The sequence below is a fragment of the Urocampus carinirostris genome, chromosome 17 (genome assembly GCF_059441175.1).
Source record: "Urocampus carinirostris isolate Australia breed hairy pipefish chromosome 17, RoL_Ucar_1.0, whole genome shotgun sequence".
In the NCBI taxonomy this organism is placed as follows: Eukaryota; Metazoa; Chordata; class Actinopteri; order Syngnathiformes; family Syngnathidae; genus Urocampus; species Urocampus carinirostris.
In genome coordinates, this window is record NC_142365.1 from 12898782 (window position 1) to 12923716 (window position 24935).

At 38.0% G+C, this 24935-nt stretch overlaps 1 protein-coding gene across 2 annotated transcripts in view; it reads left to right on the forward strand.

Moving 5' to 3' along the window:
- jakmip2 (janus kinase and microtubule interacting protein 2) overlaps positions 1–22452 on the forward strand; it is a 46239-nt gene extending 23787 nt beyond the window's left edge. Inside the window, exons 10-24 of one of the 2 annotated variants that reach the window (XM_088320710.1) lie at positions 1963–2085; positions 3699–3827; positions 7700–7783; positions 8062–8124; positions 13299–13397; positions 13624–13725; positions 13791–13844; positions 13924–13989; positions 17421–17489; positions 17559–17636; positions 17993–18043; positions 18143–18295; positions 18675–18740; positions 18862–18938; positions 22125–22272. In XM_088320710.1, the coding sequence (XP_088176836.1) occupies positions 1963–2085; positions 3699–3827; positions 7700–7783; positions 8062–8124; positions 13299–13397; positions 13624–13725; positions 13791–13844; positions 13924–13989; positions 17421–17489; positions 17559–17636; positions 17993–18043; positions 18143–18295; positions 18675–18740; positions 18862–18912 (1188 nt within the window). In that variant the 3' untranslated portion in view covers positions 18913–18938; positions 22125–22272. Of the gene's footprint in view, positions 1–1962; positions 2086–3698; positions 3828–7699; positions 7784–8061; positions 8125–13298; positions 13398–13623; positions 13726–13790; positions 13845–13923; positions 13990–17420; positions 17490–17558; positions 17637–17992; positions 18044–18142; positions 18296–18674; positions 18741–18861; positions 18939–22124 lie in introns of both variants that reach the window. The other variant, XM_088320709.1, reaches the window with a different exon arrangement.
- Positions 22453–24935: the final 2483 nt, after the last annotated feature.

A 24935-nucleotide genomic window follows, 5' to 3' on the forward strand; every position in this document is an offset into this window, starting at 1 on the left:
GTTGTTAAAAAGCGTTTTTTATTTCTCCCGGAGCCAAGATGGCGAATAGGATAAAAAAGAAAAACCCATTTGGGAGTAAGAGCTAAAATTTGGGAAAAAATAAATACGAAACTAAATATCTAATACATAAAAAAATAAATAAATACACAAGAAAATAAATTAAACCAACTAGCTAATAATTAATTAAAAAAAATCTACAAGGAAGAAAAAAACGAATGAAACCAAATATGAATAAATTAATAATAATCTAAAAATAAGAAAATTAAGTAAAAATACATATTTGATGGGAAAAAAAAAACCAAAATCTCAGTAAGACGAACCTAAATATAACTACATTTTAAATAGATTTGAAATAAAAAGAAATTAAAAAAAGGAGTCTCCAAACCTTTTGAGTCGTGGGCTGAATTGGACCATTTCCTCCAATTCGTTTTCAAACACATGAAATATACAAATATATTTATTTGCACATAAAAACTTTAATTAAGAGTAATAGCAAAGTCGTATCCCCCTAATGCGATCATTTGCACCAAACAACTATACAAGAGGGATAATTCAGAAGTGTTTTACTGCATACAATTTAATATCTTAACGAATAACATTGATTTTAAAAGAAAATATAGACAAAAAATGTAGCTGGCTATATGAATATTGGCTGGCCATGAGTTAATGAAAAATATAATTTTCACACAGGCTAAGAAATCCAAGCGAGTGCAATCGTATTGCCTTAAACAAAAACTTATGTTTTAAATAAAATGAAATCTGAATATGCATTTGCACAAATATCTTAGTTTGATAAATGGTAATCAGCATATACAGACGCTCCCCTACTAACAACCATTCGACTTACGTAAAACGGTCTATACGAATATTTTTTTCGGGATGTCGAAAAATATCCGGACATTGCTGTAAGTTAGATTTTGTATTGTGTGCACCTTTTTCAGAGTACAGGACTTTACGTTAGTGGTTCTTTCCGCCGCGACCGACGTGGGGTGTTGCGGTAAGAGGTCACCCAGCATCCACCCTAAAGAAGAAATCCGGCTTCTACTTCTTAGTCCGTGTGTAAACATACTACGTGTACTGTATCTCTAGCGCGCTAAGAACTTTGACATTTTTATTGTTTAATATCTCGTGCATGCATTCAATCCGGTTGGTGTAAAGTGTAAAGAAGAGGGGAGCCTTTTCTTTTGAAATGAAAGTGGAAGAAGAAAGCTCGATGCGGTTGAGAAAATGGTGGGAATGCTTTTTTCGGCCACTTTTTACCACGGAGGAGGACCTCTTGAAGCGCATCTTCCAAAAATAAGTTAAACTCAACTTTATTTATCTTTATAGAGCATATTCATTTATGATTTTTTTTTATTTTTAGTACAAAACAATACTTACAAGCCTTAAACATACTTATAGAAACCTTAAACATACAAAATATATCACTGAAGCAACTAACGAACAAATTCAACTTACGAACAATCGTCCGGAACGTATCTTGTTCGTAAGTAGGGCAGTGTCTGTTCAGCGACAATAAGTAGAGTTGCGCGTGGCTTTTGTGACATCCAGTGGTCTTATTAATAAACTGCAGGTCATTATTTGACTAGAAACGGCTTATTTTTTTATTATGCTTCTGTCAACATTGTCTCGCGGGTCTGATACATAGAATAGAATAGAATAGAATATACCTTTATTGTCATTGTTACATATTGGGTTGAACATATTGTGACAACGAAATTGGGCATGGCACTCCAGTTTCACATATTAGCAAGTGAGGATAAAAGAGAACAAGAAGATAAGGTTGTAAAACGAGGAGGATAAGGTTATAGTTATAATTTACACAATATTTACACAAGAAATGTCGGCACGTAGGATGTTACATACAGTTTGGTATCGTACATCCCGCTGGCCGTAGTTTGGTGACCCCTGAATATAAATGATGCGTAAGTAGTCGAATGCTTCTGTACTCTGTTTTTGCAGAGGCACATTGTGGTGGACACGTTCTTCGGCTACGACGAAGAATCCATGGATTCCGAAACGTCCTCGGTGGCTTCTTTCCGCATGGACCGAACGCCCGCTACCCCGGATGAAGACCTACACGAGGTGATTGGGTCGTTAAAATCTTTTTTACAGGGTTCCTGCGTATCCTTGAAAAGTCTTAAAAGCCATTGAATTCATTATTGTAAAAATAAGGCCTTAATTGGCGTTAAAACATCTTTAATCCAGTTTTCGAAAGTCTTAAAAATGTGAACCCAAAGATTTAGTACCGTATTTTCTGCACTATAAGGCGCACCTAAAAGCCTTTATTTTTTTCAAAAGCTGACCATGCGCCTTATAATACAATGCGCCTTATATTTGGATCAATATTAAGTCACAAAGTCTTGCAACTAAGGCAAGCAGCCGCCGACTCGATTTTCCCCCAAAGGCGAAGTCGTCCGCGGTGTATGCTGGGATTTATATACCGGTGTTTCATTTCCTAACCAATGTGTCAATCATCAATTGAATCAGTCACTATTGGCTAAAGTTATTCGGAGGTAAAGGGGGCGGATCCTTTTTATCATTTACATGCTCGCATAGGCTAAAGGGGCGAAACAAAGCCTGCAATTGGCCGAAAAAGATGAATGTGAATCACACGTTGGGTTGCACTACGGCATAGAGAAAACATTTTTTACTATTCTGTATTTGTAAATATTTTACTCTCCTGGATTTACTACACTCACGGTTGTAAGAAGACCATGGTTACGTATCATTATTGAACGTGATGGCTGAAAGAGAACTTAGGTGAGCTATGCGGATTTATATTTTCCCGGTATCTTGTTTTAGAACGATCTTGATGTTTCTGTGATGAGTCTATTTTTAAACTAAATTCAATTCAAAGTGTTTATTGTCATATGCACAGTAAAGAACCCCGTTTTCCCTGCACAATAAAATTCTTACTTTGCTGTCCACACAGCAAAAAATAAAATGGAAACTAAGAAATGTTTGGCATTTCTTGAATCCCAAGACTTTAACCTTCCGAATGATATTTGGAACGATGCATTTGAGTGATTGGTGACATCGTACAGACACTGTTTCCGTAAATGTCTGAGACACGTATTTGCTTCTTTGCAAGCTTTCGGAATGTTAAGGGGGTAATAAGTTTGACTGAACTATCTGACTGTTTTTTTGACGTTCCCATTGTAGCGCCTTATAATCCGGTGCGCCTTATGTATGGAAAATATAGGACCAAAAACTATTTTTTGGGGGGTGCGCCCTATAACCCGGTGCGCCTTATAGTGCGGAAAATACGGTAATATTTATCAATTGTCCACATCCAGAGAGTACAAAGTATTTTTCCAAGCATGTGTTTTTTTGATACTACACTTAAAATGGAATATAGAAATGTTTTACACCGGATAAAAAAGTAATTTTTCAGACTTCATGTTAAAAATGCTTCATACGGCATGTGGCAGAGGAGTTCTTTGGAATTCGTAGTTATCTGCCAGTTTTGACTAAGGAACCATGGAGTATTTTAAACATCCTATTTATCTATCGTTATTGTTTTGTTTGTATCAGTTGTGTTTTTTGGTCGTCTTGGTCTTAAAATTTGATTTCAAAAGCCATTAAAAAAGTCTTGAAATGTCTTGAAATGAACTTACCTTAAGCTGTAGGAACCCTGTATATGATTTAAGACCAATAAATGCAGGAAAAAAATAAATGCAATGATTGTTCTTTAGGGTTTAGCCAATGAGGAGTCGGAGCTGCGCTTCCGTCAGCTGACCAGGGAATACCAAGCCCTGCAGAGAGCGTATGCTCTGCTGCAGGAACAGAAGGGAGGAATTCTGGATGCTGAGAAGGAAGCCAAGGTACGCAAAGGTTGCCCCTAAATTTCACAGGAAAACTCAAAATATTTATATATATATTTCCTGTAGTCTTTGCACACACTGCAGGAGGGATCTTGGCCCACTCCTCCTCACAGATCTTCTCTAGATTAGTCAGGTTTCAGGTCTGTCACTGAGAAACACAGAGTTTGAGCTATTATTTCTTATTTCTTGATAGTCCCAAGCTTTGTTTTCATGGTTATCCTATTTTAGACCTATGCTAATTAGCTCCTAACCATTGGTAAAGCGTATATAGTAACTACTACTTATATGTAATATACGCAAATATGGTCAAATAATATTATTAATTAATATAAATGTAAAGGAAAAATGAAATGTTATTTACCTTTGGCTTGACCTGACATTAGCTGGTCAAGTGGGGTAACTGGTGGATGCAGATAGGGGAAACATGGTGGATAAAAATCAACTGATATTAAAACTTCCGCTTACGAGTATTGCCATGCCTTGAAAGATTCCCTTGTCTTAATTGCCTCCTCATTTTTAATAATATTCGAGATCGTCGATTGGTTATTCCAATTAAGCTAGGGTAGGGATTCAAGTTCCTTCTTTTTATTTCATCATCAAAAGCTTTCTTTCATGGTTATCATGTTTTCGCTTCACTGCAAGCCTTGGGATAAAAAATGAATTAATACAGTTCCAAAATACAGCATTGTATCGACAATTCTGAAAATCTATACAAAGCACAAGAGATTGTGAAATGACTGAAGACACCGAAAAGCATTGGTGGGAGGTAGTTAAGCCAATCAAATATTAGTATTTCCATGACACAAACCAATAGCAGACCGGCATTATATATGACACCCACTAAGGCGCGAGGTTTTGTTGTTGTCAGGGACTTTTTTAAAGATAATTTTACAGGCTCGAGGCGTTGCTGTCATGTTTATCAATGTTCACTATGTTTTGTGTTTTTACCCAATGCTAAATCTATTGCACCCTGGTCACCCTAGAAGGGTGATTACCACTTGTGAGGCCCCTTCTCCAGGTTTCTTATTTTCCTCATATTGAGGTTTTTGAGTTTTTCCTTGCCCTCGTGTAGGTTTTAGATTAGGGGATGGTAAAATAATAGTCCGTAGTCTGTTTTAGTCTGTGGTCTGCGCAGCCCTTTGAGACTTTTTGTGATTAAGGGATATACAAGTAAAAATAATGACTTGACTTGAAAAAGAATCAAACTGGAGAAAAAGATGGATGTTTAAGAACGCCATTTTAGTAACCTCCTTGATTCCTTGCAGTGTTTTCATACCAGTATTGGTTAAATATCAGGGCATGGTGTAATTATTACATGTGTAGTCCTTTGAGACATATTGTGATTGAGGGCTATACAAATAAATGTGACTTGACTTGATAAGCAGACAGGCATCTTAGAGACTACCAAAACTTACATAGAGAGGGGCCCGGAAATTCCACACCATAAAGAAAGAAAACATCATAAAGTGAAGTGTTTTAACCCAGGGGTCTACTGTATTTGCGGAACCAATTTGAGCAGGAAAACTTCAAATTGAATCTAAACTCCTTTACGACTCCTGAATAAACATCATAAATCATGAAATTGTTTTTTTTCGACCCCCATACGATTCGTTTTTCTGATGCGTAATGCGAGTCAGCAGATTCGATCATGATCGGCTCACATGTTCCATTCAGACGTCGTCGGGAAAATCGTCCTTGGTCACGTCGATTGATGCAGTGGACTATATTGTAACCAATAGTAGAATATCCATTTAACACTGTATCGGTGTCGTTCATCGGTCGTTACATTGACGTTCTTTCATGACGAAAACAAATGCACTCTTGTGAGATTTATGAGAAATTGTTTCGCTCAAATTCATTAAATACGAAGGCACAATGACAGCATATGCCAGGAAGATAAACATTTACGAGGAACGACAAATCCTCAACTTATGCAACGAGGCATTGTGCTTCCTGCTAATCGTTTCCTGACGTTTTCTGTCCCTCTTCCTCTGTTTTAACCGTCTAGAAGGCGTAAATGCTCTTCAAAATACAATCAATAAATAAATAGATAAAAGTTGATGTAACAGACCAGGAACGGAGACAGGACCCATTATCATTCGTTTTATTCAGTTTTTATTAAGAAAGAGAGCAGTGCTTGCATCCACAATCCAATGATCGTCGGTCACGGGTAGCAGATGGCAGGAACGCGGAAGTGGCACTTCTGTGTCGAGCGAGGGTAGTCGTTGACAGGGAGAAAACAGGTCGATGGCCCGGGCAGGGGGGCAAAACAGAAACGGGTCCAGAAAAGAGGTCGGCAACAGGTATCAGGCAGGAAACAGGGCAAAACAGGTCGATGGCTGGGACAGAGGAGCAAAAGCAGAAACGGGTCCAGAAAAAGGTCAACAACAGGTATTAGGCGGGAAAACAGGGCAGGATAATGTCGGAGAGGACAAAAGTTTTCTTAGCTGAAAGCATAGGTTCGCAGACGGTCTGACGGGTTCCTTACGGAAGACTGGAGTATAAAAAGAGTCCCACAGCCAATCAGGCTGTTGGCTGCCCCGAATCAGTAATCATGGCAGTTGAGAACGATTTAATCGACTCAGTTACTCCCAGCCTCACTAAAAAGGACCTTTGACGTCTCTAACCGTCCATGGCAGGCTCAGTAAAATGGATTTTTGACATCAGAAGCCGTCTAAGGTAGCTTGGCGAAAATTGATTTTGACGAGTTTCGCCGTCTCTGGCAGCCTAGCTAGTACGGATCACTGACCTCTTGAGTGGTCTATGGCTGACTACCGAGATTTATCTTTGTTATATGTCGCCCGTCTATGGCAGCCCAGCTAGATTCGATCCTTGACATCTCAGCCATCTATAGCAGCTCATGCAAAACAGATCTTTGACATGTGTAGCCGTCTATGGTAGCCAGCTAAAATTGATATTTGCTGTCTAAAACCATCAATGGCTTCCTAGCTAAAATTGAACTTCCACATCTTTAGCCCTCTAGTGAGACTGAATTCTTTGACAACTACAGTTGTCTATGTAGCCTAGTTGGAGATCATCTCCGTCTAAAACCATAAACGAAATCCAAGATACATTTGGAACTGTAACGTCTATAGCCGTCAGTTATAATGAACCCTTTGATATATATACAACTGTCTATGGCAGCCTAACTGGAATTAATCTGTGCTGTCTAAAGCCGTCTGGCTAGAATGGATCTTTGATGTCTACAGCATCTAAGCTACAATGGTTCTTGGATGTCTATAACTGTCGATAGCATCATAGCTAAAGTGGATTTTCTAAAGCTGTTGAACTAGAATGGATCTTTGACATTTATAGTTGTGATGGCAGCCTAGCTCGAAAGGATCTTCAACGTCTACAGCTATTTACGGCATCCTAGCTCATATTTATCTTTTAAGCCCATAAATATCACTGGCAGACTAGTTATAATGGAACTCTTCGGTCTATAGCTGTCTAGCTAGAATGGATTTTAAACGTCTGTAACCGTCTGTGGCTGCTTTGCAAAAATGGATCTTTGACGTTTATAACCGTGAATGGCAGCCCTAGTTAGAATGGATCTGCAAAATAGATGATTCACACACACCAGATTTTAATGGTGCTGGCGAATTTGGATAATAAGCTTTGAAAGACTGTGAAAAGTGCTTGAATTTATCCATCAGAGAGACTTATAATGTTAATGGATCATCTTAACTCGTGCCATCTAAACGGTAAATTGTCTGCATTTATACAACGCTTTTCAAGACCTCTACAATGTGCTTCACACTTACCCATTCAAACACATTCACACAGCGATAGCGGCGTCAGCTACCTGCTTATCATTTCACAAGGTCTTCTCATCAAAACTTAAAAAAATGCAAATGTCCTCCACCTTTCAGGCTCAGGAGCAGCTCCAAGCAGACATCCTCAGGTACAAGGCCAAAATCGAAGATCTGGAAAAGGAGCTGACCACGAAGGGTCAGGTAGGAAAGGACTTTCATGGTCACATGTGATACAATTGGCTCATGTTGTCCTGTGCGGTAATTACGCGGAACTGAAACGCTTATATTGAGATCATTTTGGAAAGAGGCCATTGGAGAAAGCGTGCTGTGTTGTCCGCACTGTATCGAGAAGTGGAACCAACGCGATGTGTTTTCTTTTTTTTTGATCGCAATCTGATATTTTTTGGCAGTCAAGTAACAGGAATGTTCATTGTTGAGTCATCCAAAGCTGAGCTGATGTTTTTCCTGCTCCAATTCAGGACTCCAAATGGGTGGAGGAGAAGCAACTGTTCCTGAGAAGAAATCACGAACTTTTAGAGAAGGTTGGTTTATCTTTATGTGAAAATACATCACTACTTTAGAAGACCACTGGGGTCTAACGTTAAAAGTGAAATTGCTTTCTAGTGGGGGGATAGATAGAGATAGATAGATAGATAGATAGATAGATAGATAGATAGATAGATACTTTATTCATCCCCGAAGGGAAATTCACATTTCCAGCAGCATCCTTGAGCTGAGAACAATACAATAATAAAGCAAAAAGAATACAATATACAAATACCCAGTGTGACGTGCAAATGCCCACTGTAGCGTGTTATATAGAGTATCTAAATAGTGCTACACAGAATACATATTGCAATAAAATTCGGTAATATGCAATGTAGGGGGTGTGGTTTAATGTGGGCTTTTACTCTGCCGGGGAGAGTTAAAGAGCCTCATGGCATGAGGAAGAAAAGATCTCTTCAGTCTGTCCGTGGTACAAGCCAGTGACAGCAGTCTGTCGCTGAAACTGCTCTTTTGTCTGGAGATAATGCTGTGTAGTGGATGCGATGGATTGTCTATGATTGACCGCAGCTTTTCCAATGCCCGTCTCTCAGCTACTGTTGTCAGGCTGTCCAGCTCTGTGCCCACAACAGAGCTCGCTTTCCTCGCCAGTTTATTGAGACGAGAGGCATCCTTCTTCTTGACGCTGCCTCCCCAACGCGCTGTCGCATAGAAGAGGGCACTTGCCACAACTGTCTCATAGAAACTTATGCTAATTAGCTTCTTACCGCGGGTACCTCACATAAAAAAACATTAAAATAACAAAATGGTGTACAGTAATCAGTTGCTGTTTACTTATTGTTGTTTCCCTACTTTGCGGATTTCATCATGCATTGTGTTTTGCATTCTGATTGGCTAAATAGAGGAAGATGCTTTCTATCGCCAACAAACCTGGACTCCTCGACCTGCTTAACTTGCTCTGGAGCCCCTTGTAGGTCTTTTGTGCTCCCTGGCGCTTTTTCAGAAATGTTTAATAATGCAAAAATATATGGTGTCTGTAAGACAACTCTGGAAGGCAAATGCAGTTTTCCATCACGTCCACATGATGGCAGCAACGTATCATGTAAAGTGGATTGTTTGTTTAACCTATATAGTTGTACAAAAACACCAAGCTTTAAATATACAATTTTGCAATACAGGAGATATTTTTAAAAAAGTTCATAAAGTACAATACTTTTATTTGTTAAACAAATACTAGACCCTGTAAATTGGATTTGATTCTTGAGTAATAAATAAATAATTAACCCTAGACTGTCAGGAAGCAGGTCGGGAAGCAGGAAGTCGGAACTCATTTGCGTAGACGATCCGCCACTTTAATTGAGAAAGAAAAGTTGTCCAACACACAAACGGACCAAAGACAAAAAAAGCAGGCTAAAATGCAGGCAAAACTACAGACTAGGCATTTAACAGATTAAACAGAACTTGCAGGAATCTCTCAGAATGCTACACCGGAGTGCAACAAAGTCCAACAAGCACAACAAGAATAAACAGCTATCAACAAGTTTTCAACAAGGGTAAACAACGTTCTGGCAAAGGGCAGTTCCAAAAGTACCCATAGGAGTAATCAGCAAATGCAGGTCAGCCGGTGTCAAGGGGTGGGGCCATCTGGGCACCATGACAACCGTGCAGGTCATGACATCGACTGTTAAACAAGTACGTGTCTGTACGATGTCACCGCTCACTAATATACGTTATGCCACCTATCATTGGAAAACTTAGACTCTTGAAATTCAAGAAATGATGACCATTTCAAAATGTACTCATCACAGAAATCTAAAACAAGGTACCAGAAAATTATAAAGCCGTTGTAGCTCACCAGTTACGTACCCTGGTAGTCATCATATGAGTTGAATGTTAGCAAACTTGGCTAGATCCAGGACCGTCTAGTAAATCTAACCGTGTAAAATATTTACTCTAAAACACACAATGATGCCAGCAGAAAAAAAAAATCAGCCTAAAGGCATGTTTGCGTCATCCTTTTGTTTGCCACATAATTTCCCTTTCCAAATAGACAGTCTCGTAAAATTATTTTCGATATGGCCCTTAGCCTCTGACCTTTTGATTGACACCATTTTCAGCCATAGCAGGCTTTTTTTCACAGTCTACAGCCCACAGTAGCCTATAAGAGCCTGCATTGATAAAAGGTAGATCACCTTTTTTAGCTATGAATACTTTAGGCCAGTAGCAACCATTAAAATGATGATTGACACAAAGGTTAGCCAATGAAATTCTGAACAGAACGTTACGCACATATAGATAGACCCCAAAATAAACAAGTCCCAAAGCCACTTGTGATCCATTTTCGCGCACGATTATTACGCACGAGTGTACACAGTCATTGATTGACTTCTGGAAAGAGAAGTCAAACATTTACAACTCTTTCAAACTGTCTAAATAATTTGCCGAAGTAAAATACACAGTTGCAGGGTTTTGATAGCTGTAAATGTGTCGTTTCCAAATGGCAATTTTTGGAAACGGCTAGACCTACTATTAGAAAAATGTGTAAAATACAATGCATTTGATTGCAAAATATAATTTTGGCAAGATTAAAAAACCTTCTATTTCTGTGTGTTCCAACTCAGATTACTCACTGTTAGTAGCACTTGCGGTAATTATTTTAGTTTGGGACAAAACCTCAGAATATTACCTTTCAAAAGAGGGCAAAACCGTCCATATTCTCCAAACAGTTCGTGACTATGGTGGGACGTGTTTGGAACGCAAATCCCCGTGAAAAATGAGGGACTACTGTATAGTGAATAACATTTAAATAAATAAATACACATGTAACGGACAAATTACATTTTATTTCCCTTTGGTGTGACATGACATAAGCTGCTCAAGTGGAGTAGCAGGTGGATGCAGAGGGCTTTAGAGACGGCTGATTCAAATTGTAACTGATTTAAAAACTTCTTCCTGCGAGGATTGTCATACCCTTAGATTTCCTTGCTCCAACCGCATCCATATTCTTAATAATAGTCCTGATCGTCAAATTGTTCCTCTTCATACTTCATCATCAAAAACTGTTTTCATGGTTATAGTCTTTTCACAGGATTGTATCGCCTACTTGGAAAGTCTGAAAAAGGCACAAGAGATAGTGATCTGAAGATTTCCTTGCTTTAATTACTTCATTTTTTAATCATTGACCTCATTATCAATAGTTTACGGCCATGCAACTTAGCGAGTGTAGCCATTAGCGGGCCTTCTTCGTATTTCTGTATAATCGTAATCTTGGTTTCCATGCTTATCATATTTCCCCTTTTAGCATCACTGCAAGTCTTGGGACCCATAGCGAATAAATACAGTTATAAAAAATAATAAAAAATCGATATGGGTTTCTCAAGGCAGATATTGATTATTAGCAATAAATGGTGGTCGATAATTGATGTTTTTTTAATAATGCAAAAAGAAACTAAGACTATTTGTTATGAATTCAAATAAAACTGGAATAGTTCTCGGAAACCTTTTACAGTGGAACCTCGGTTCTCGACCGTAATCCGTTCCAGAACCCTGTTCGAAAACCGAATTGTTCGATTCACCGAAATCATTTTTCCCATTAAAAATAATGTAAATCGTTTTAATCCGTTCCAACACCCTGAATGTTTACCTTGAATGTTTAACGTAAACATAAAGCTAACCCAGGCTAATCGTACGTTCGCGTTATCGTAATCTTCCGTACGAAAGATTACGCTAACATGAACGTGTAAAAATAAACAAAAGGATAAAGAAAAGAATTATGAATAGGATTTCTTACCTTTGTGGTGGTCAGCAGCAGGCGCAGGTGGACGGTGGGGTATTGCCTAGCAAGATCAGGCGCTCGCACACCTTCATATTTTGCTATTATTTCTTTCTTAAATGCAATAGTTGTACGCACTACTTTTCTTTTTTCACCTGTAGCACATTTGCTGCTTGCACTGACTTTCTTCGGAGGCATAATTAGGGGCCAAAACACTTCGTACACGTATATTAAAAGTGAAAGCAAAACGAAGCACGTCCGCACGCAATAACTACACCCGTACGCTGCTCAACATTGCACCCTAGCGTACGCACTCACCCATTACCGGCGTTCGAACTCCGATTTTTTGACCGAACAGCGAAGCAAGAATTTCTCGAAATTTTTGGTCGGACTCCGATTTGTTCGAACTGAGAGGCGTTCAAAAACCCAGGTTCCACTGTACAGTAAATAAATTAGAATTTCAACACAACTACCATCACTTAAGCCAAAAACTAACAGTGCAGGAAATAATATTAAGCTTAGCAGCTAATCGTATAAAAGTACATAAAAATCTGAATAGCTCCCTGATTTTTGTTTCCAATAAATACATAAACTAATGTTATGGTAAGAGCTAATCACTTTCACTGTAGCGTGCTTTCTATGCTCTCTCTCATTCATAAACGCAGATGCTTGACTGACGGATTAGTGTTATGATAACACCTAATATATCGGTCTCCACCTAAAACAAATTACCTACACTTTTTATGTTATCTCTTAATCAGAAACTCGCATTTCCAACACGGACCTTTTAAAATCTCATTACTATTAGAGGTCTTGAATCACAGGTAGGTCGGGACGTGTTAGCAGAGCTCCCACTTTAATGTTATTGTTTTTGCATCAGTGGCTCTGCAATGGGTCGCTTATACAATAAGAAGGCGCGGGGTGGTTAGCATGTGAGACAGAAGGCAGGAAATGGAGAGAGGGAGAGAAAGGTTTAGCTGCAACTAAGACTTAATAATTGGCCCGACAACCGTCGATACCTTTGAAATTCCCAATCATTGGTGCCAATCATCGGTCCACCTCTACGAAAAATATATTGTATATTAAAGTCTTTACGGACCACACGGATTGGAAAGAAGAGACAGAAGGGCATTGTGGGAGATAATTCAGCCAATCGCATATTGGCATTCTCATGATGCTGTGACGCAAACCAATAGTAGACCAGCGTTTGATATGACGATGATTAATAGCTGACAGGCTTCTTTGAAAAGTAACAATAAAACACAAATCAATTAGTTGCTTATGTCGTAAATTGGGAAAATGCCATAAAGAGAGGCCCAAAACATCTTATTCCACACCGTAAAGCGAAAACATCATAAGGCGGGGTCACTGTATCCCGGGGGTCTACTGTACTTATCTTTCAGTGTAATATTCTTTTGTTGTGATCTGTGTGGTGTTTAGGCGGAAAAAGCAGAAATGGAATCCAGTCGGGCCCAGGAGGAGCTGCAAGACTCCAGAGACCAGAATGAACTTTTAGAGTTCAGGATCCTGGAATTAGAGGTGAGTCCCATCACAAGCGTTGTCAGTGAATACAAAAATATTAACATAACAGTGTCCAAGTGATAAATTATTCCATTTTTTATCTATTGTATGTGAAAAATATAATAACCTGATTTATTTTGGTTTGGAAACAAAATTATATTTTACTTTGCACTCAGAGACAATGCTTCTGAAAACGTATCTACACGTTATGAAATTGAATGAGGTAAAAACAATGCGGTTGCAGGAGCGAGAGAGGAGGTCTCCTCCTTTCAACCACCTGAGGATGCATCCTTTCTCAGAAGGTGTCAGCGCTCTGCAGATCTACTGCATGAAGGAGGGAGTGAAGGTACGCAACGGGAAAGTTATTTACTGTGAACGCATTTATCTAAAGGACACGCTTTCCTCCCACAGGATGTCTGCATACCCGATTTGATCAAACTCCTAGATATCCTAGGGGACAACGGGGTAACTGCCGTCACGCGTTCTCATGACTTCCTTGAATGTTATAAACGGACATATATGATGTATTATCTGTTTTTCAAAGAACTTGCGGAATGAAGAACAAGTGGCCATCATTCAGGCCAGCACCGTTTTGTCTTTAGCAGAAAAGGTAAAAAAGTGTGATCTGTTTTGTAGGATGTTTTTTTTTTTTTTTTTTTTGTAATTTCACTATATTATATAATATTTATGTCAAGTCAAGTCATTTTTATTTGTATAGCCCTTAATCACAAAGAGTCTCAGAGGGATGCACAGGTTATTACACAGACTATTTTTTCAGACTATTATTACATCATCCCCTGATCTGGAACCAACATGAGGGCAAGGAAAAACTTAAAAACCTCAACATGAGGAAAATGAAGAAACCTTGAGAAGGGACCACACATGTGACATCCCCCTTTCAGGATTACTAGACAGCGAAGGATGTTGCAATCACATAGATATTGTCCATGAAAACTATAGGTTACGTATATATATATATATATATATATATATATATATATATAATTACATTTGGGAGAAACCCCAAAAAAACAAGTATAAACTGGGGGAGTTATTTGAGGTCCTGGATCCGCGGTCCATCGTCAAAGCTCTTCAGCCCATCTCGATCTCTGGCCCGGTCTCGTGAGTCGTTTGCTCGCCGGTGCTACAAGCTAGCATGCTGAACTAACACGAGCATACATGCTAGTATGCCGGCAAAGAGAGGGCCTACATCGATTGAGGTCGAGGACCTTAAATCCGCAATCGACTGCGGGGATGTGGCGTCAGTAACAGTAGACCAGAAGTTACTTCTGGGGCTTCTGTAGGAGGTACAACTTCTGTGCCTCCAGAATGCAGAGAGAGATAGGAGGATCTGGGAGCTGGAAAGGCGGGTCGTCGAGATAGAACAATAGACCCGGGTGAACAAAGTGATTATCATCACCGGCGGTGGCTGCGAGAGTCGGGGAGCCCAGGGAGGAAGAAACCCGCTTCGTAGAGCCGCAAGTTGCATCCTTCCTTTCCAGTAAGGGCATTGAAATGAACCTGGAGAACATCGAGGCTTGTCACCGGCTACCCAGGAGGAACGAGAGCACGCACACTTATCATTAGATTCACCAACTGAAAGAACTAATAAAAAAAGGAAAGCAAGACAACACTAAAAGCCCTATAAAATACAACATTTTTGGGTCACTAACTGTAAAATTTTCATCTAACTGAACGTGACACCAGTACAAGCTAAAATATTATTGGTAAAGAATTTGGAAGATCTGGACAAATTCAACAAACAGCAATATATCGAGTAGTTAGCTATTGTATTGAGAACCTAATGACAAATAACAAAGCATGTAATGACCTAAAACCCAAATTGATTTTTATGAAAGATCATGAAATAAGACTCAAAATATAAAATCAAAATATATTACACCAAGAGCTACCTTGCCTGTCCATTTGTGCCCTGCGATTGGCTGGCAACCGGTTCAGGGTGTCCCCTGCCCACTGCCCGAAGATAGCTGGGATGGGCTCCAGCACCCCCGCGACCCTACTGAGGATAAACGGTGCAGATAATGGATGGATGGATGGATAATTAAACAACTGGAATACAATATATGGTACAGACAATATAGTGTGTTTGATATATTTTTGGAAATATTCAATACAGAGTATTATAAAAATTGTCCAATCAAACAGATTAATATTAACAGTAAAGCATCCGTGGATAACCAAGGGTTTATGCAATGCTTGCAAGAAGAAAAAAAAATGTATTTAAGTAAGAACCAAGGAATCCGGATATAAAACATAAAACAAACTGACAGGCATAGTAATAGCTAGTAAGTAATTATACTATAACAATTTATAACACAAGAACCAAAGCAATATGAAAGGTATTTGGGGAATATTAAATATCATGATAAAAAGGTCATATTGTAAACTATTTCACTGATAAGAAGTGACAATTAAAATTTGAATCAAATTGTGGAGAATTTTAATCGTTTTTTTTTTTTTTTGTAAATGTTAGACCGGAACTAGCTGCTGTAGTAAACAATTCGAGTCACTGATAAAAACTTTTGTGTGGAGTAACGGAATCATAGATTTTAGACATGGTAAACAACTGTAAAAACAAATCGTCTACTAATTGTTTTGACATAGATATGGTATCAGTTCAACAGAAGATTCGTAGAATTGTGAGACCATTTAACGATATATGTATTTTATCATTTCGGGGAAATTCCCAAATAAAATGAAAATAGCAAAAGAGATACCAATATACAAAAATGGCAACAGACAAGTCTTCACAAATGACAGACCGATATCTCTGCTTCCTCAGTTCTCTAAAATATTAGAGAAACTTTATTATAATAGACTATAAAAATGTATAGATAAGTATGAAATAATTACCGTAAGTCAATATGGTTTTAGGGAAAACAGATCAATAACAAGGAAATCACCAATAGTATAGAAAAGAAGTGATACACAGCTGGGATATTAATTGACTTAAAATAAAATATATATTTCATTGATCATGATAAACTTTTTAAAAAACTGGAACGATATGGCATCAGGGGAATGGCTTTGTGGTGGATTCAAAGTTATTTGACTGGGAGGCATCTGGATACTTGGACATGTGTCGTGGAGTACCACAGGGTTCTGTCCTAAGTCCAAAGCTATTTAATGCATATATATTAACGATATATTTTTTGTTTAAAAAATATTAAAATTAGTCATATTTGCAGATGGAACTAAAAAATTTTTAGTCCAAAGAAATATTAATAGTGAATTAATTAACCTACAAACATGGATGGATATAAATCAATTATCTTTATATTTCTTTGATAATCACAAGGCAAATCTAGACATGGCGGTGAAAATGGATGATGTTGCCATATAAATTGTATCAGAAATACAACTTTTAGGAATTACTATAGACAGTAATTTAAATTAGAAAACACGCATAAGACACATACAAACTAAGGTATCTAAGATCATTTCAATTATTAATAAATCCATATTGTTTTAAACTTTAATGCATTTATTGTTCTCAGTTTTACCACATTTAACATACTGTGCAGAATTTTGGGGCAATAACACCAAAAGTTCACTCCATCCCCTTTTTATACTCCAAAACACGCAAAAAGAATTATACAAAAAGCAGGATATTTTTGCAGTCTAATTGATTAAAACTTGGTTCTAGTGGAGTTTTTCACTTCACAACTACTATTTAAAGTGAACCAAGATATACCTTCAGAGAACATCCAAAAACTATTCACCTGGGGGAACTTCAAAATCCAACCGGTGAGAACCACCAGGAAAAGTAATTGTGTGTCTGTATGTGGAGTGAAACTTTGGAACAAATTACCATGTTTTGTTTTATTTATTTATTCGACAAAAATATCCTTTTTAAAAAAAACTTTATTTGAATCTATTATCTTTCATATTTTTTCATCTTCTATTTTTATGTCATTATTTAGTTTTTATACTTTTATGTATGTTTTATAGAATTGTATTTATTTTTTGTATTCATTGATTTGAATTGAGACATTTTGCTCTTTCTTTTCTGCCCTGTAGTGGATTCAACAGATTGAGGTGACTGAGGCTGCCCTCCACCAGAAAATGATGGACTTGGAGATTGAGATGGTGAGCGATTAACACTCATTCATGTTAATTAACATTAACATTTACACTTTAACGTCTGATCCCGAACAGGAGATGTTCTGTAAACAGAAAGGATACCTGGAGGAGGAACTGGACTACAGAAAACAAGCCCTGGATCAGGCCTACATGGTAAAACTAAACTTCCATCCGAGATTAAAGTGCCATAAGATACTGCCAATTTTTACACTTTAAAGGGACAGTGTGTAATATTGGACCACTAGATGACCTTTTCCCCCCACTGTTTTCTTCTCTAGCCACTCAAATGAGACACTTGGCTGCAGGCTAGAAATTATGGCCATAGGCTTCTGATTTTTTTTCTGCTAAATATCTTCTGTAGTGTGTCTTTTTCAAATGCACCCATTTCACTGTAAGCTACACTGACCTCTAGTGGTTAATTATTACACACTGTCACTTTCATCGTGATCACTATTAACCAATCAAATTCTTTGCCTTGTTCTTTACCTGTTTTTCCCTTTTTTTAACAGCAAATCCAGGAGTTGGAAGCGACGTTATACAATGCTTTGCAGCAGGACAAGGTCATACAAAAAAAAAGATTTTGAATTGTTTCTTGGATCAAATTTTGGTAAATTATCACATGTAAAAGAAAGCCAATTTTTGGCCGATTTCTTTCCCAGGCGATCAAATATGGCGAGCCGCTGGACGAGCATCAACGCGACGAGCTTCGGACGGCGGTAGAGAAGCTGAGGAGGCAAATGTTGCGCAAGAGTCGAGAATACGACTGCCAGATCCTGCAGGAGAGAATGGAGCTGCTACACCAAGCGCACCAGGTACCTTCACGTTCCGTCGTGACTTCAGCGGGATACGGTACACCCCGGGATACGACATTAATCCTTTCTGAAATTGCTTTATAGAGGGGTATAGAAACCAACGGCAATTACCTAAAGCGTTCTGAACTTACGGTACTTGAGGTGAAAACACAAGAATATCAAAATACTAAATAGGAAGTACTACTTATCAATACTACACTGTATGTGTATATGATTAGGAAACATTATAAATAAATATTCATGAAAGGAAAAAAAAAAAATATTTGCATTTGGTCTGACTTGAGATGGTCAAGTGGAGTAGCGGGTGGATGCAGAAGGGGGAGGAGACAATAACAATTAGCATACCTTCAATCAAGAATTGATTTTTTTCCCATTGCAGAGAATTCGAGATCTTGAGAGCAAGACTGAAATCCAAAGGAGGCAGATTAAAGACCTGGAGGAAAAGGTAGACTTGGAGTCCTTCGATTGCTTCCTGCACTGTGTGTCTTTTGCTTTTCTGATGTGACTAACATTCCTCCGATTCTCACACCAACTCTCCTGCTGTCTTTTTTCCTCTTTCCTGGCAGTTTTTGTTTCTATTTCTATTCTTTTCTCTGGCTTTTATCCTTTGGCCTTGAGGCGTTTGGCGAGCAAAGTGGCAGAGGTGAGTCGTGAAACATGTCAGTCGTCAGTTTTGGGAATAACCGCGTTAAAAATGTGTTACGGGGTAATGATTTATTTCTACTGTTACAACGCTGTTACTGACAGTCGAAAGCGGTGCGTTACTTTGGCTGCAGAACGCCAATGGCCCGGTTTTCCTCTCACCTCCGAGTTGTTTACGTCACGTCTTTGAGGGTCACGTCACCCTTCAAAATAGCCAGTGCCATATAGTTAGATAGTAATTACGAATATATTACAGTGGTACCTCTACTTAAGAATTGAATTGGTTCTGGAAGAACCTTCGTAACCTGAAAACTTTGTAAGAAGAGACGCATTTCGAATGTAAATGCGCTAATCCGTTCCAAGGCCAGCAAAAGTACAGTATATTTTTTAATTAAATAATAAAAGAGCATGAAAGAAATACATGTTAGAACAAGATTATTGCACAATAAACATAAAACGAGGGGCACATAATTAAAAAAAAAAGAATAAAAGAACTAATAGAAATATTAATTTACCTTTTTTCCTCCTGTTTCTTGAAAAACTGATCCAAAGATGTCTGCTTTTGCTGGCTTTTGACAATTCGTTGGAAATGCGCGTGCCAGACCTAGCTCTTTCCACGACAAAAGTAAAATTGTAGAAAATATTATTTGTTTTTATAGTGGTCGTCTGTTTATCTTTTACAAATTAAAAAGAAGGAAAAAAGTGATTATATCTATTGATAAACAATTTCTGCAAATTATCTTTTGCATTTAATTGTTGATAAACATTGTGATTAAAATATGACAAAATAAAATAACTAAATAAATAAAATACTAAAAAAGTACTTAAAAATAAGCGAAAAAAGCGAACATATTTGATGATTATGAGCAATAATTATTATTAATAGAAACATTAAAAATATTAAATAAAATACCCAAAATGAGTCCAGTTTGTCGATTTTGTATTTCTGGGATAAATATTATAATGAATATAAGGGAAGAATAAAATTCAATATGAAAAATGCTTCAAATTAGCAATGTCAAGTATCAGTTGAAAATCATTAGGATTGAATTGAATTATTCTTTACTGCAAATCAGTAAATTAATTTGCCTCTAGGTGTTACTGGTGCTCCATCATAAATCTTTTTTTTCTCTGAAGGATGCTAAAATATCCTACCCTGATAAAAGTAAGATGAATTACGTTATTACTTTGAGTTCTTTGAGTTCTGATATGAATTACCAATCCCAGGAAAATAGATTCAATGAAACAGGCTGATTGAAATAGTGCACACAATTTATTAACACAGGGAATTAATAACCTGAAAAAGGTAGGGGATTTTCGACCGCTGAAAGTATGGTAGTTACTGGCACAAAAAGAAAGTTTCCCGCTTTAATGCTAGTCGATTTAGGAGATTACCTAGTACAAAAAAAAAGCGCTCACTCCCAAAAAACAGCAAACATGGTGTTAAATCTGAAACCGTCCTCTTACTTGATGTTGCGGAGACATTTGGTCTCGTGCTCCAGATGGTCGCAACGTGCTATCCACAAGGCCGCAATGCAGGCCAGCACGGCCGGTTGGCGCGACCTCGTGTGAGACCCACAAGCCAGGCAGAAGAAAAGAGGACTATTGATCAGCTCCTCTTTTTATATGGAAAGTGGACGCTTGACTAGAGCATGCAACTTTGGGCTTGGTCTCAGATATCTGAGACCACCAGGATCGGATGACGGTGTTTGAAGTTGCTCAACTTGTTAGAAAGCCAAAGATGTGAGAAATTTGTTTAATGTTCTGTACTTGAGAATGCCCCTCCAATCGCCATAATTACGTACGGTGAGAACATTATTTTATCAATACATAGCCTTGGATATTTTAACTACATTCAAAACTTCATGTTATCAGATTTTATTATGGTACATGGTGAATTGGTACGTTCGGGAACTGTCCAAAAGGGGGCGCCTTCGTTCCATCCATTCCAAAGGAGCATCCTGAAACAAAGAAGCTGGAAGTCCTTTTTGTGCTGGGCTTATTTGCTCTACACCACAGGTGTCAAACAGGCAGCCCGGGGGCAAATTCAGGCCCGCTAAGGGATTGAATCCGGCCCGCGAGACAACACTCAGAGAAGCGCAAGAGAAAAATAAGCTGCAGGTTGAAATATGTCAACTTCATGGTGCCAAAGCCAGGTGCCTCTCACAAAGACACTGTACTTTATTTCTCTCTCTCTCTCTCTCGCTCTCTCGCTCTCTCTCGCTCTCTCTCGCTCTCTCTCTCAATCTTTGTGTCTCTCTTTTTCTCTTCCTTTGTTGCTCTTTGTCTCTTTCCCTCTCTGAGTCTTTAAACTTCTTTTGCTCTAACTTCTTTTTCCTTTTCTCTATTTTCTCTGTCTCTTTTCATACCCTTTGCGCTTTCTTTTCTCTTTTCTCTCCTTCTATTTCTCTTTGGATTTCTTTCTTTCTCTCCCTTTCCTTTCCCCCTCTCTCACGACTTTTGATCTTTTGTTTCCCACGCTCTATCCTTCTCTCTCTTTTTCTTTCTTTGTCCTGCCCTCTCTCCTTTCCCCCCCCTCTTTCTCTTATTTCTTTATCTCTTTTTCTTTCTCTTTAATCTACTAGTCCGGCCCCCGACAGAATGTCTGTTCTATCGTGTGGCCCCCGAGTTAAAATGAGTTTGACACCCCTGCTCTACACCACAAGTGAAGGTTATTTTTTTCCATTGTATGTGAATAAATAGAGTAGACCGCAAGAGAAGGCAAAATTATAAAGCCAGATTCCATAGTGCAGTGGTGGAACACATGTTGGCCTGGAGAACGATAGGCGCCACTAGGCTGTACACAGACATGGGGACTTGAGACTTAGTGACTTGGACTCGAGTCGACTCGAGTCGCTGTTTTTATGACTTGTGACTTGACTTGGACTTGGCAATCTAAGACTCGGGACTTGACTTGTGACTTGACTTGCCCAAGAAAAAAATACTTGGGACTTACTTGGGACTTGAAGGTGAAGACTTGAGACTTACTTGAGACTTGCACATGTGTGACTTGGTCCCATGTCTGGCTGTACATACCCAAGATGCACCACAGGAAATAGTGACCCTAGTGGAACCAACCCAAAAAAACCCAACTGATAAAACAAAGCTAAATATTTACCTTTAACATTTCTTCAGTTATAAAAAGCTTTTGTGTACTTAAAATTCATGTTTTGTGTACTTCTTGCAGGTCTTGCGTCCTCACGTATCTTTTTCGTCCAAGTGCGTCCAAGCAACAGTGACTCTTTGTGTGGTGACAGTGGACAATTCAAGTGGATACTCACTTTTTTTTTTAAATATATATATATTCTTTTTTTTCCAAGTGCTCAGGATGCAGGACTGCCTGAACAGTACACGAAAAAACACACAAAAACACGTGCATATGCAGTAGTTGCATGAAAGATGCACGTCCTTGTTGCTTTGACAAATCTAAAAACCAAAGCCTGGGATGGAAATCATGTCTCTGCCATGCAGGGTGATAGTAGTAGTAGTAATAATAAAAATATCAATGTGTGTCAGCCATTTTTGTTTGGTTTTGAAGAGTAAAAACAGCCCGCAGATGATCGTCTCCTCTTTTGAAGCCGAGGAGGATGGAAAAGTAAAGATGGTGCATCAGGAAGAGAAGAATATGGATAATGGTCCCCAACCATCGGGCCACGGACCGGTACTGTAAGAAAAAAAAATGTCACACTCGTATCCATCCGTGTATAGTGTAAGTCAATGTATTTGCTAGTCACTCACGGGATACAGAAATGCAGCTCATTTTTGGACTAAACCGCGACAGTAATTCATTGAATTTGGTGAGTGATATAAATTAAATCATTTTAAAGGGACAGTATGTATTATTTAGTGTCTCTTAGTTGTTAAAAAACACACAATTTATTTAAATGAAAAAAATTATTTCAATCATGAGCAAAAAAAACAAACTATCATTTATTTTTCCTTCTTTTCTTATTCTTCAACTTTCCCTTTTTCATTTTCTTTTTTGTTTTTCCTGTTTCTTTCATTTTCTATTCTTTTCCCTTCTTTCTTTATTTCCTCAGTTTTTTTTTCTTTTTTTTTTCTCTTTCATCCAAAGAAGGCTGGGTAAAAAATAAGAAGGAAAACAGTGCGTTTTGGTCTCGTTGAGTCTCTGGATTTAGTTCTTCTTGTGCTTTTCAGCACTCATTTTTTCTTTCACTACACAAGGCAGCCATGTATAGTGGTCAAATATTACACACTGTCCCTTTAAAGTCAAGGGTTAAATGCGGAAATTACGTCTTTTAATCAGATTATGCCCGAATACAGTAATACCTTGTATATTTGACCTGTAATCCAATTGGGATCGGTGTTGAAGCAAATACTTCGAGTACTGAAACATTTTTTTCCACACAGGTTAATGGTATTTACTTTAATACGTTCTTGAACATTCCAAAAAACCCAAACTATTAATAAAACATGTACCTAAACAGCCATAAATATTCCCAATAATTATAAAATGTCAACCTAAGCAACCATAAATACCCAAAATTCAAATAAATGTGTACAGAAACAACGATAAGCACCAAAATATTATTAAAACATGTACCTAAACAACTATAAATACCCAAATATAATAAAATGTGTAATTTAACTACCATAGATACACAAATATTAATAAAAGTTTACCTAACAATTATAAATACACAAATATTAATAAAAGGTTCACCTAAACAACATTAAATACCCCAAAAATGAATCAAATGTGTACCTAAAGAACCACAAATACCAAAATTTTAATCCAGTGTGTACCTAAACAACCATAAATAGCCAAATATTGATCAAATGTGTACTTAAACAACCATAAATACCACAAATATGAATAAAATGTGTACCTAAACTGAGCTAATTATTCAAAACTGTAGACAATAAAACAAAAAGATAAAAGTATAAAATCATTAGAAAGCCTTTGCTGTACCTTTTAGCAGCATTTTAATGGCAGCCACTCGTACATCATTCTCGTTTTTGTCAATATTTCCCTTCTTCAACTCGATTGTGGTTTTCACTTTTCTTTCCTACAGACTATCTTGGAACCCTCTTTTATTGCTAGCTTTCTTGGTACCCTCTATTATCGCTAACTTTTTTGGGACCCTCTTATTGCTAACTTTCTCAGTACCCTCTGTTATCACGCACTTTCTTGGGACCCTTTTCTATCGCTAGCTTTCTTTGTACCCTCTATTATCGCTAACTTTCTTAGTACCCTCTATTATCGCAAACCTTTTTGGGACCCTCTATTATCGCTAATTTTCTCAGTACCCTCTGTTATCACTAACTTTCTTGGGACCGTTTTTTTATCTCTATTTTTCTATGTGCCCTTTATTATCGCTAATTTCCTTGGGACCCTCTATTATCGCTAGCTTTCTTGGTACTCTCTATTATCGATAACTTTCTTGGGACCCTCTATTATCACTAACTTTCTTTCTTTCTTATCACTAACCCTTTAATATCACTAACTTCTCAGGGCCCATGATTATTACAAACTGTCTTCGTACCCTCTATTATCGCTAACTTTTTTGGGACCCTCTATTATCGCTAACTTTCTTGGTACCCTCTGTTATCACTCACTTTCTTGGGAGCCTTTTTTATCGCTAGCTTTCTTTGTACCCTCTACTTCTGCTAACTTTTTTGGGACCCTCTATTATCGCTAACTTTCTCAGTACCCTCTATTATCACTAGCTTTCTTGGAACCCTTTAATATCACTAACCTCTCAGGGCCCTTGATTATCACAAACTTTCTTGGTACCCTCTATTATCGCTAACTTTCTCAGTACCCTCTGTTATCACTAACTTTCTTGGGACCGTTTTTTATTGCTAGTTTTCTTGGTACCCTTTATTATCGCTAACTTCCTTGGGACCCTCTCTTATCGCCAGCTTTCTTGGTACCCTCTGTTATCGATAACTTTCTTGGGACCCTCTATTATCACTAACTTTCTTGGAACACTTTAATATCACTAACCTCTCAGGGCCCTTGATTATCACAAAC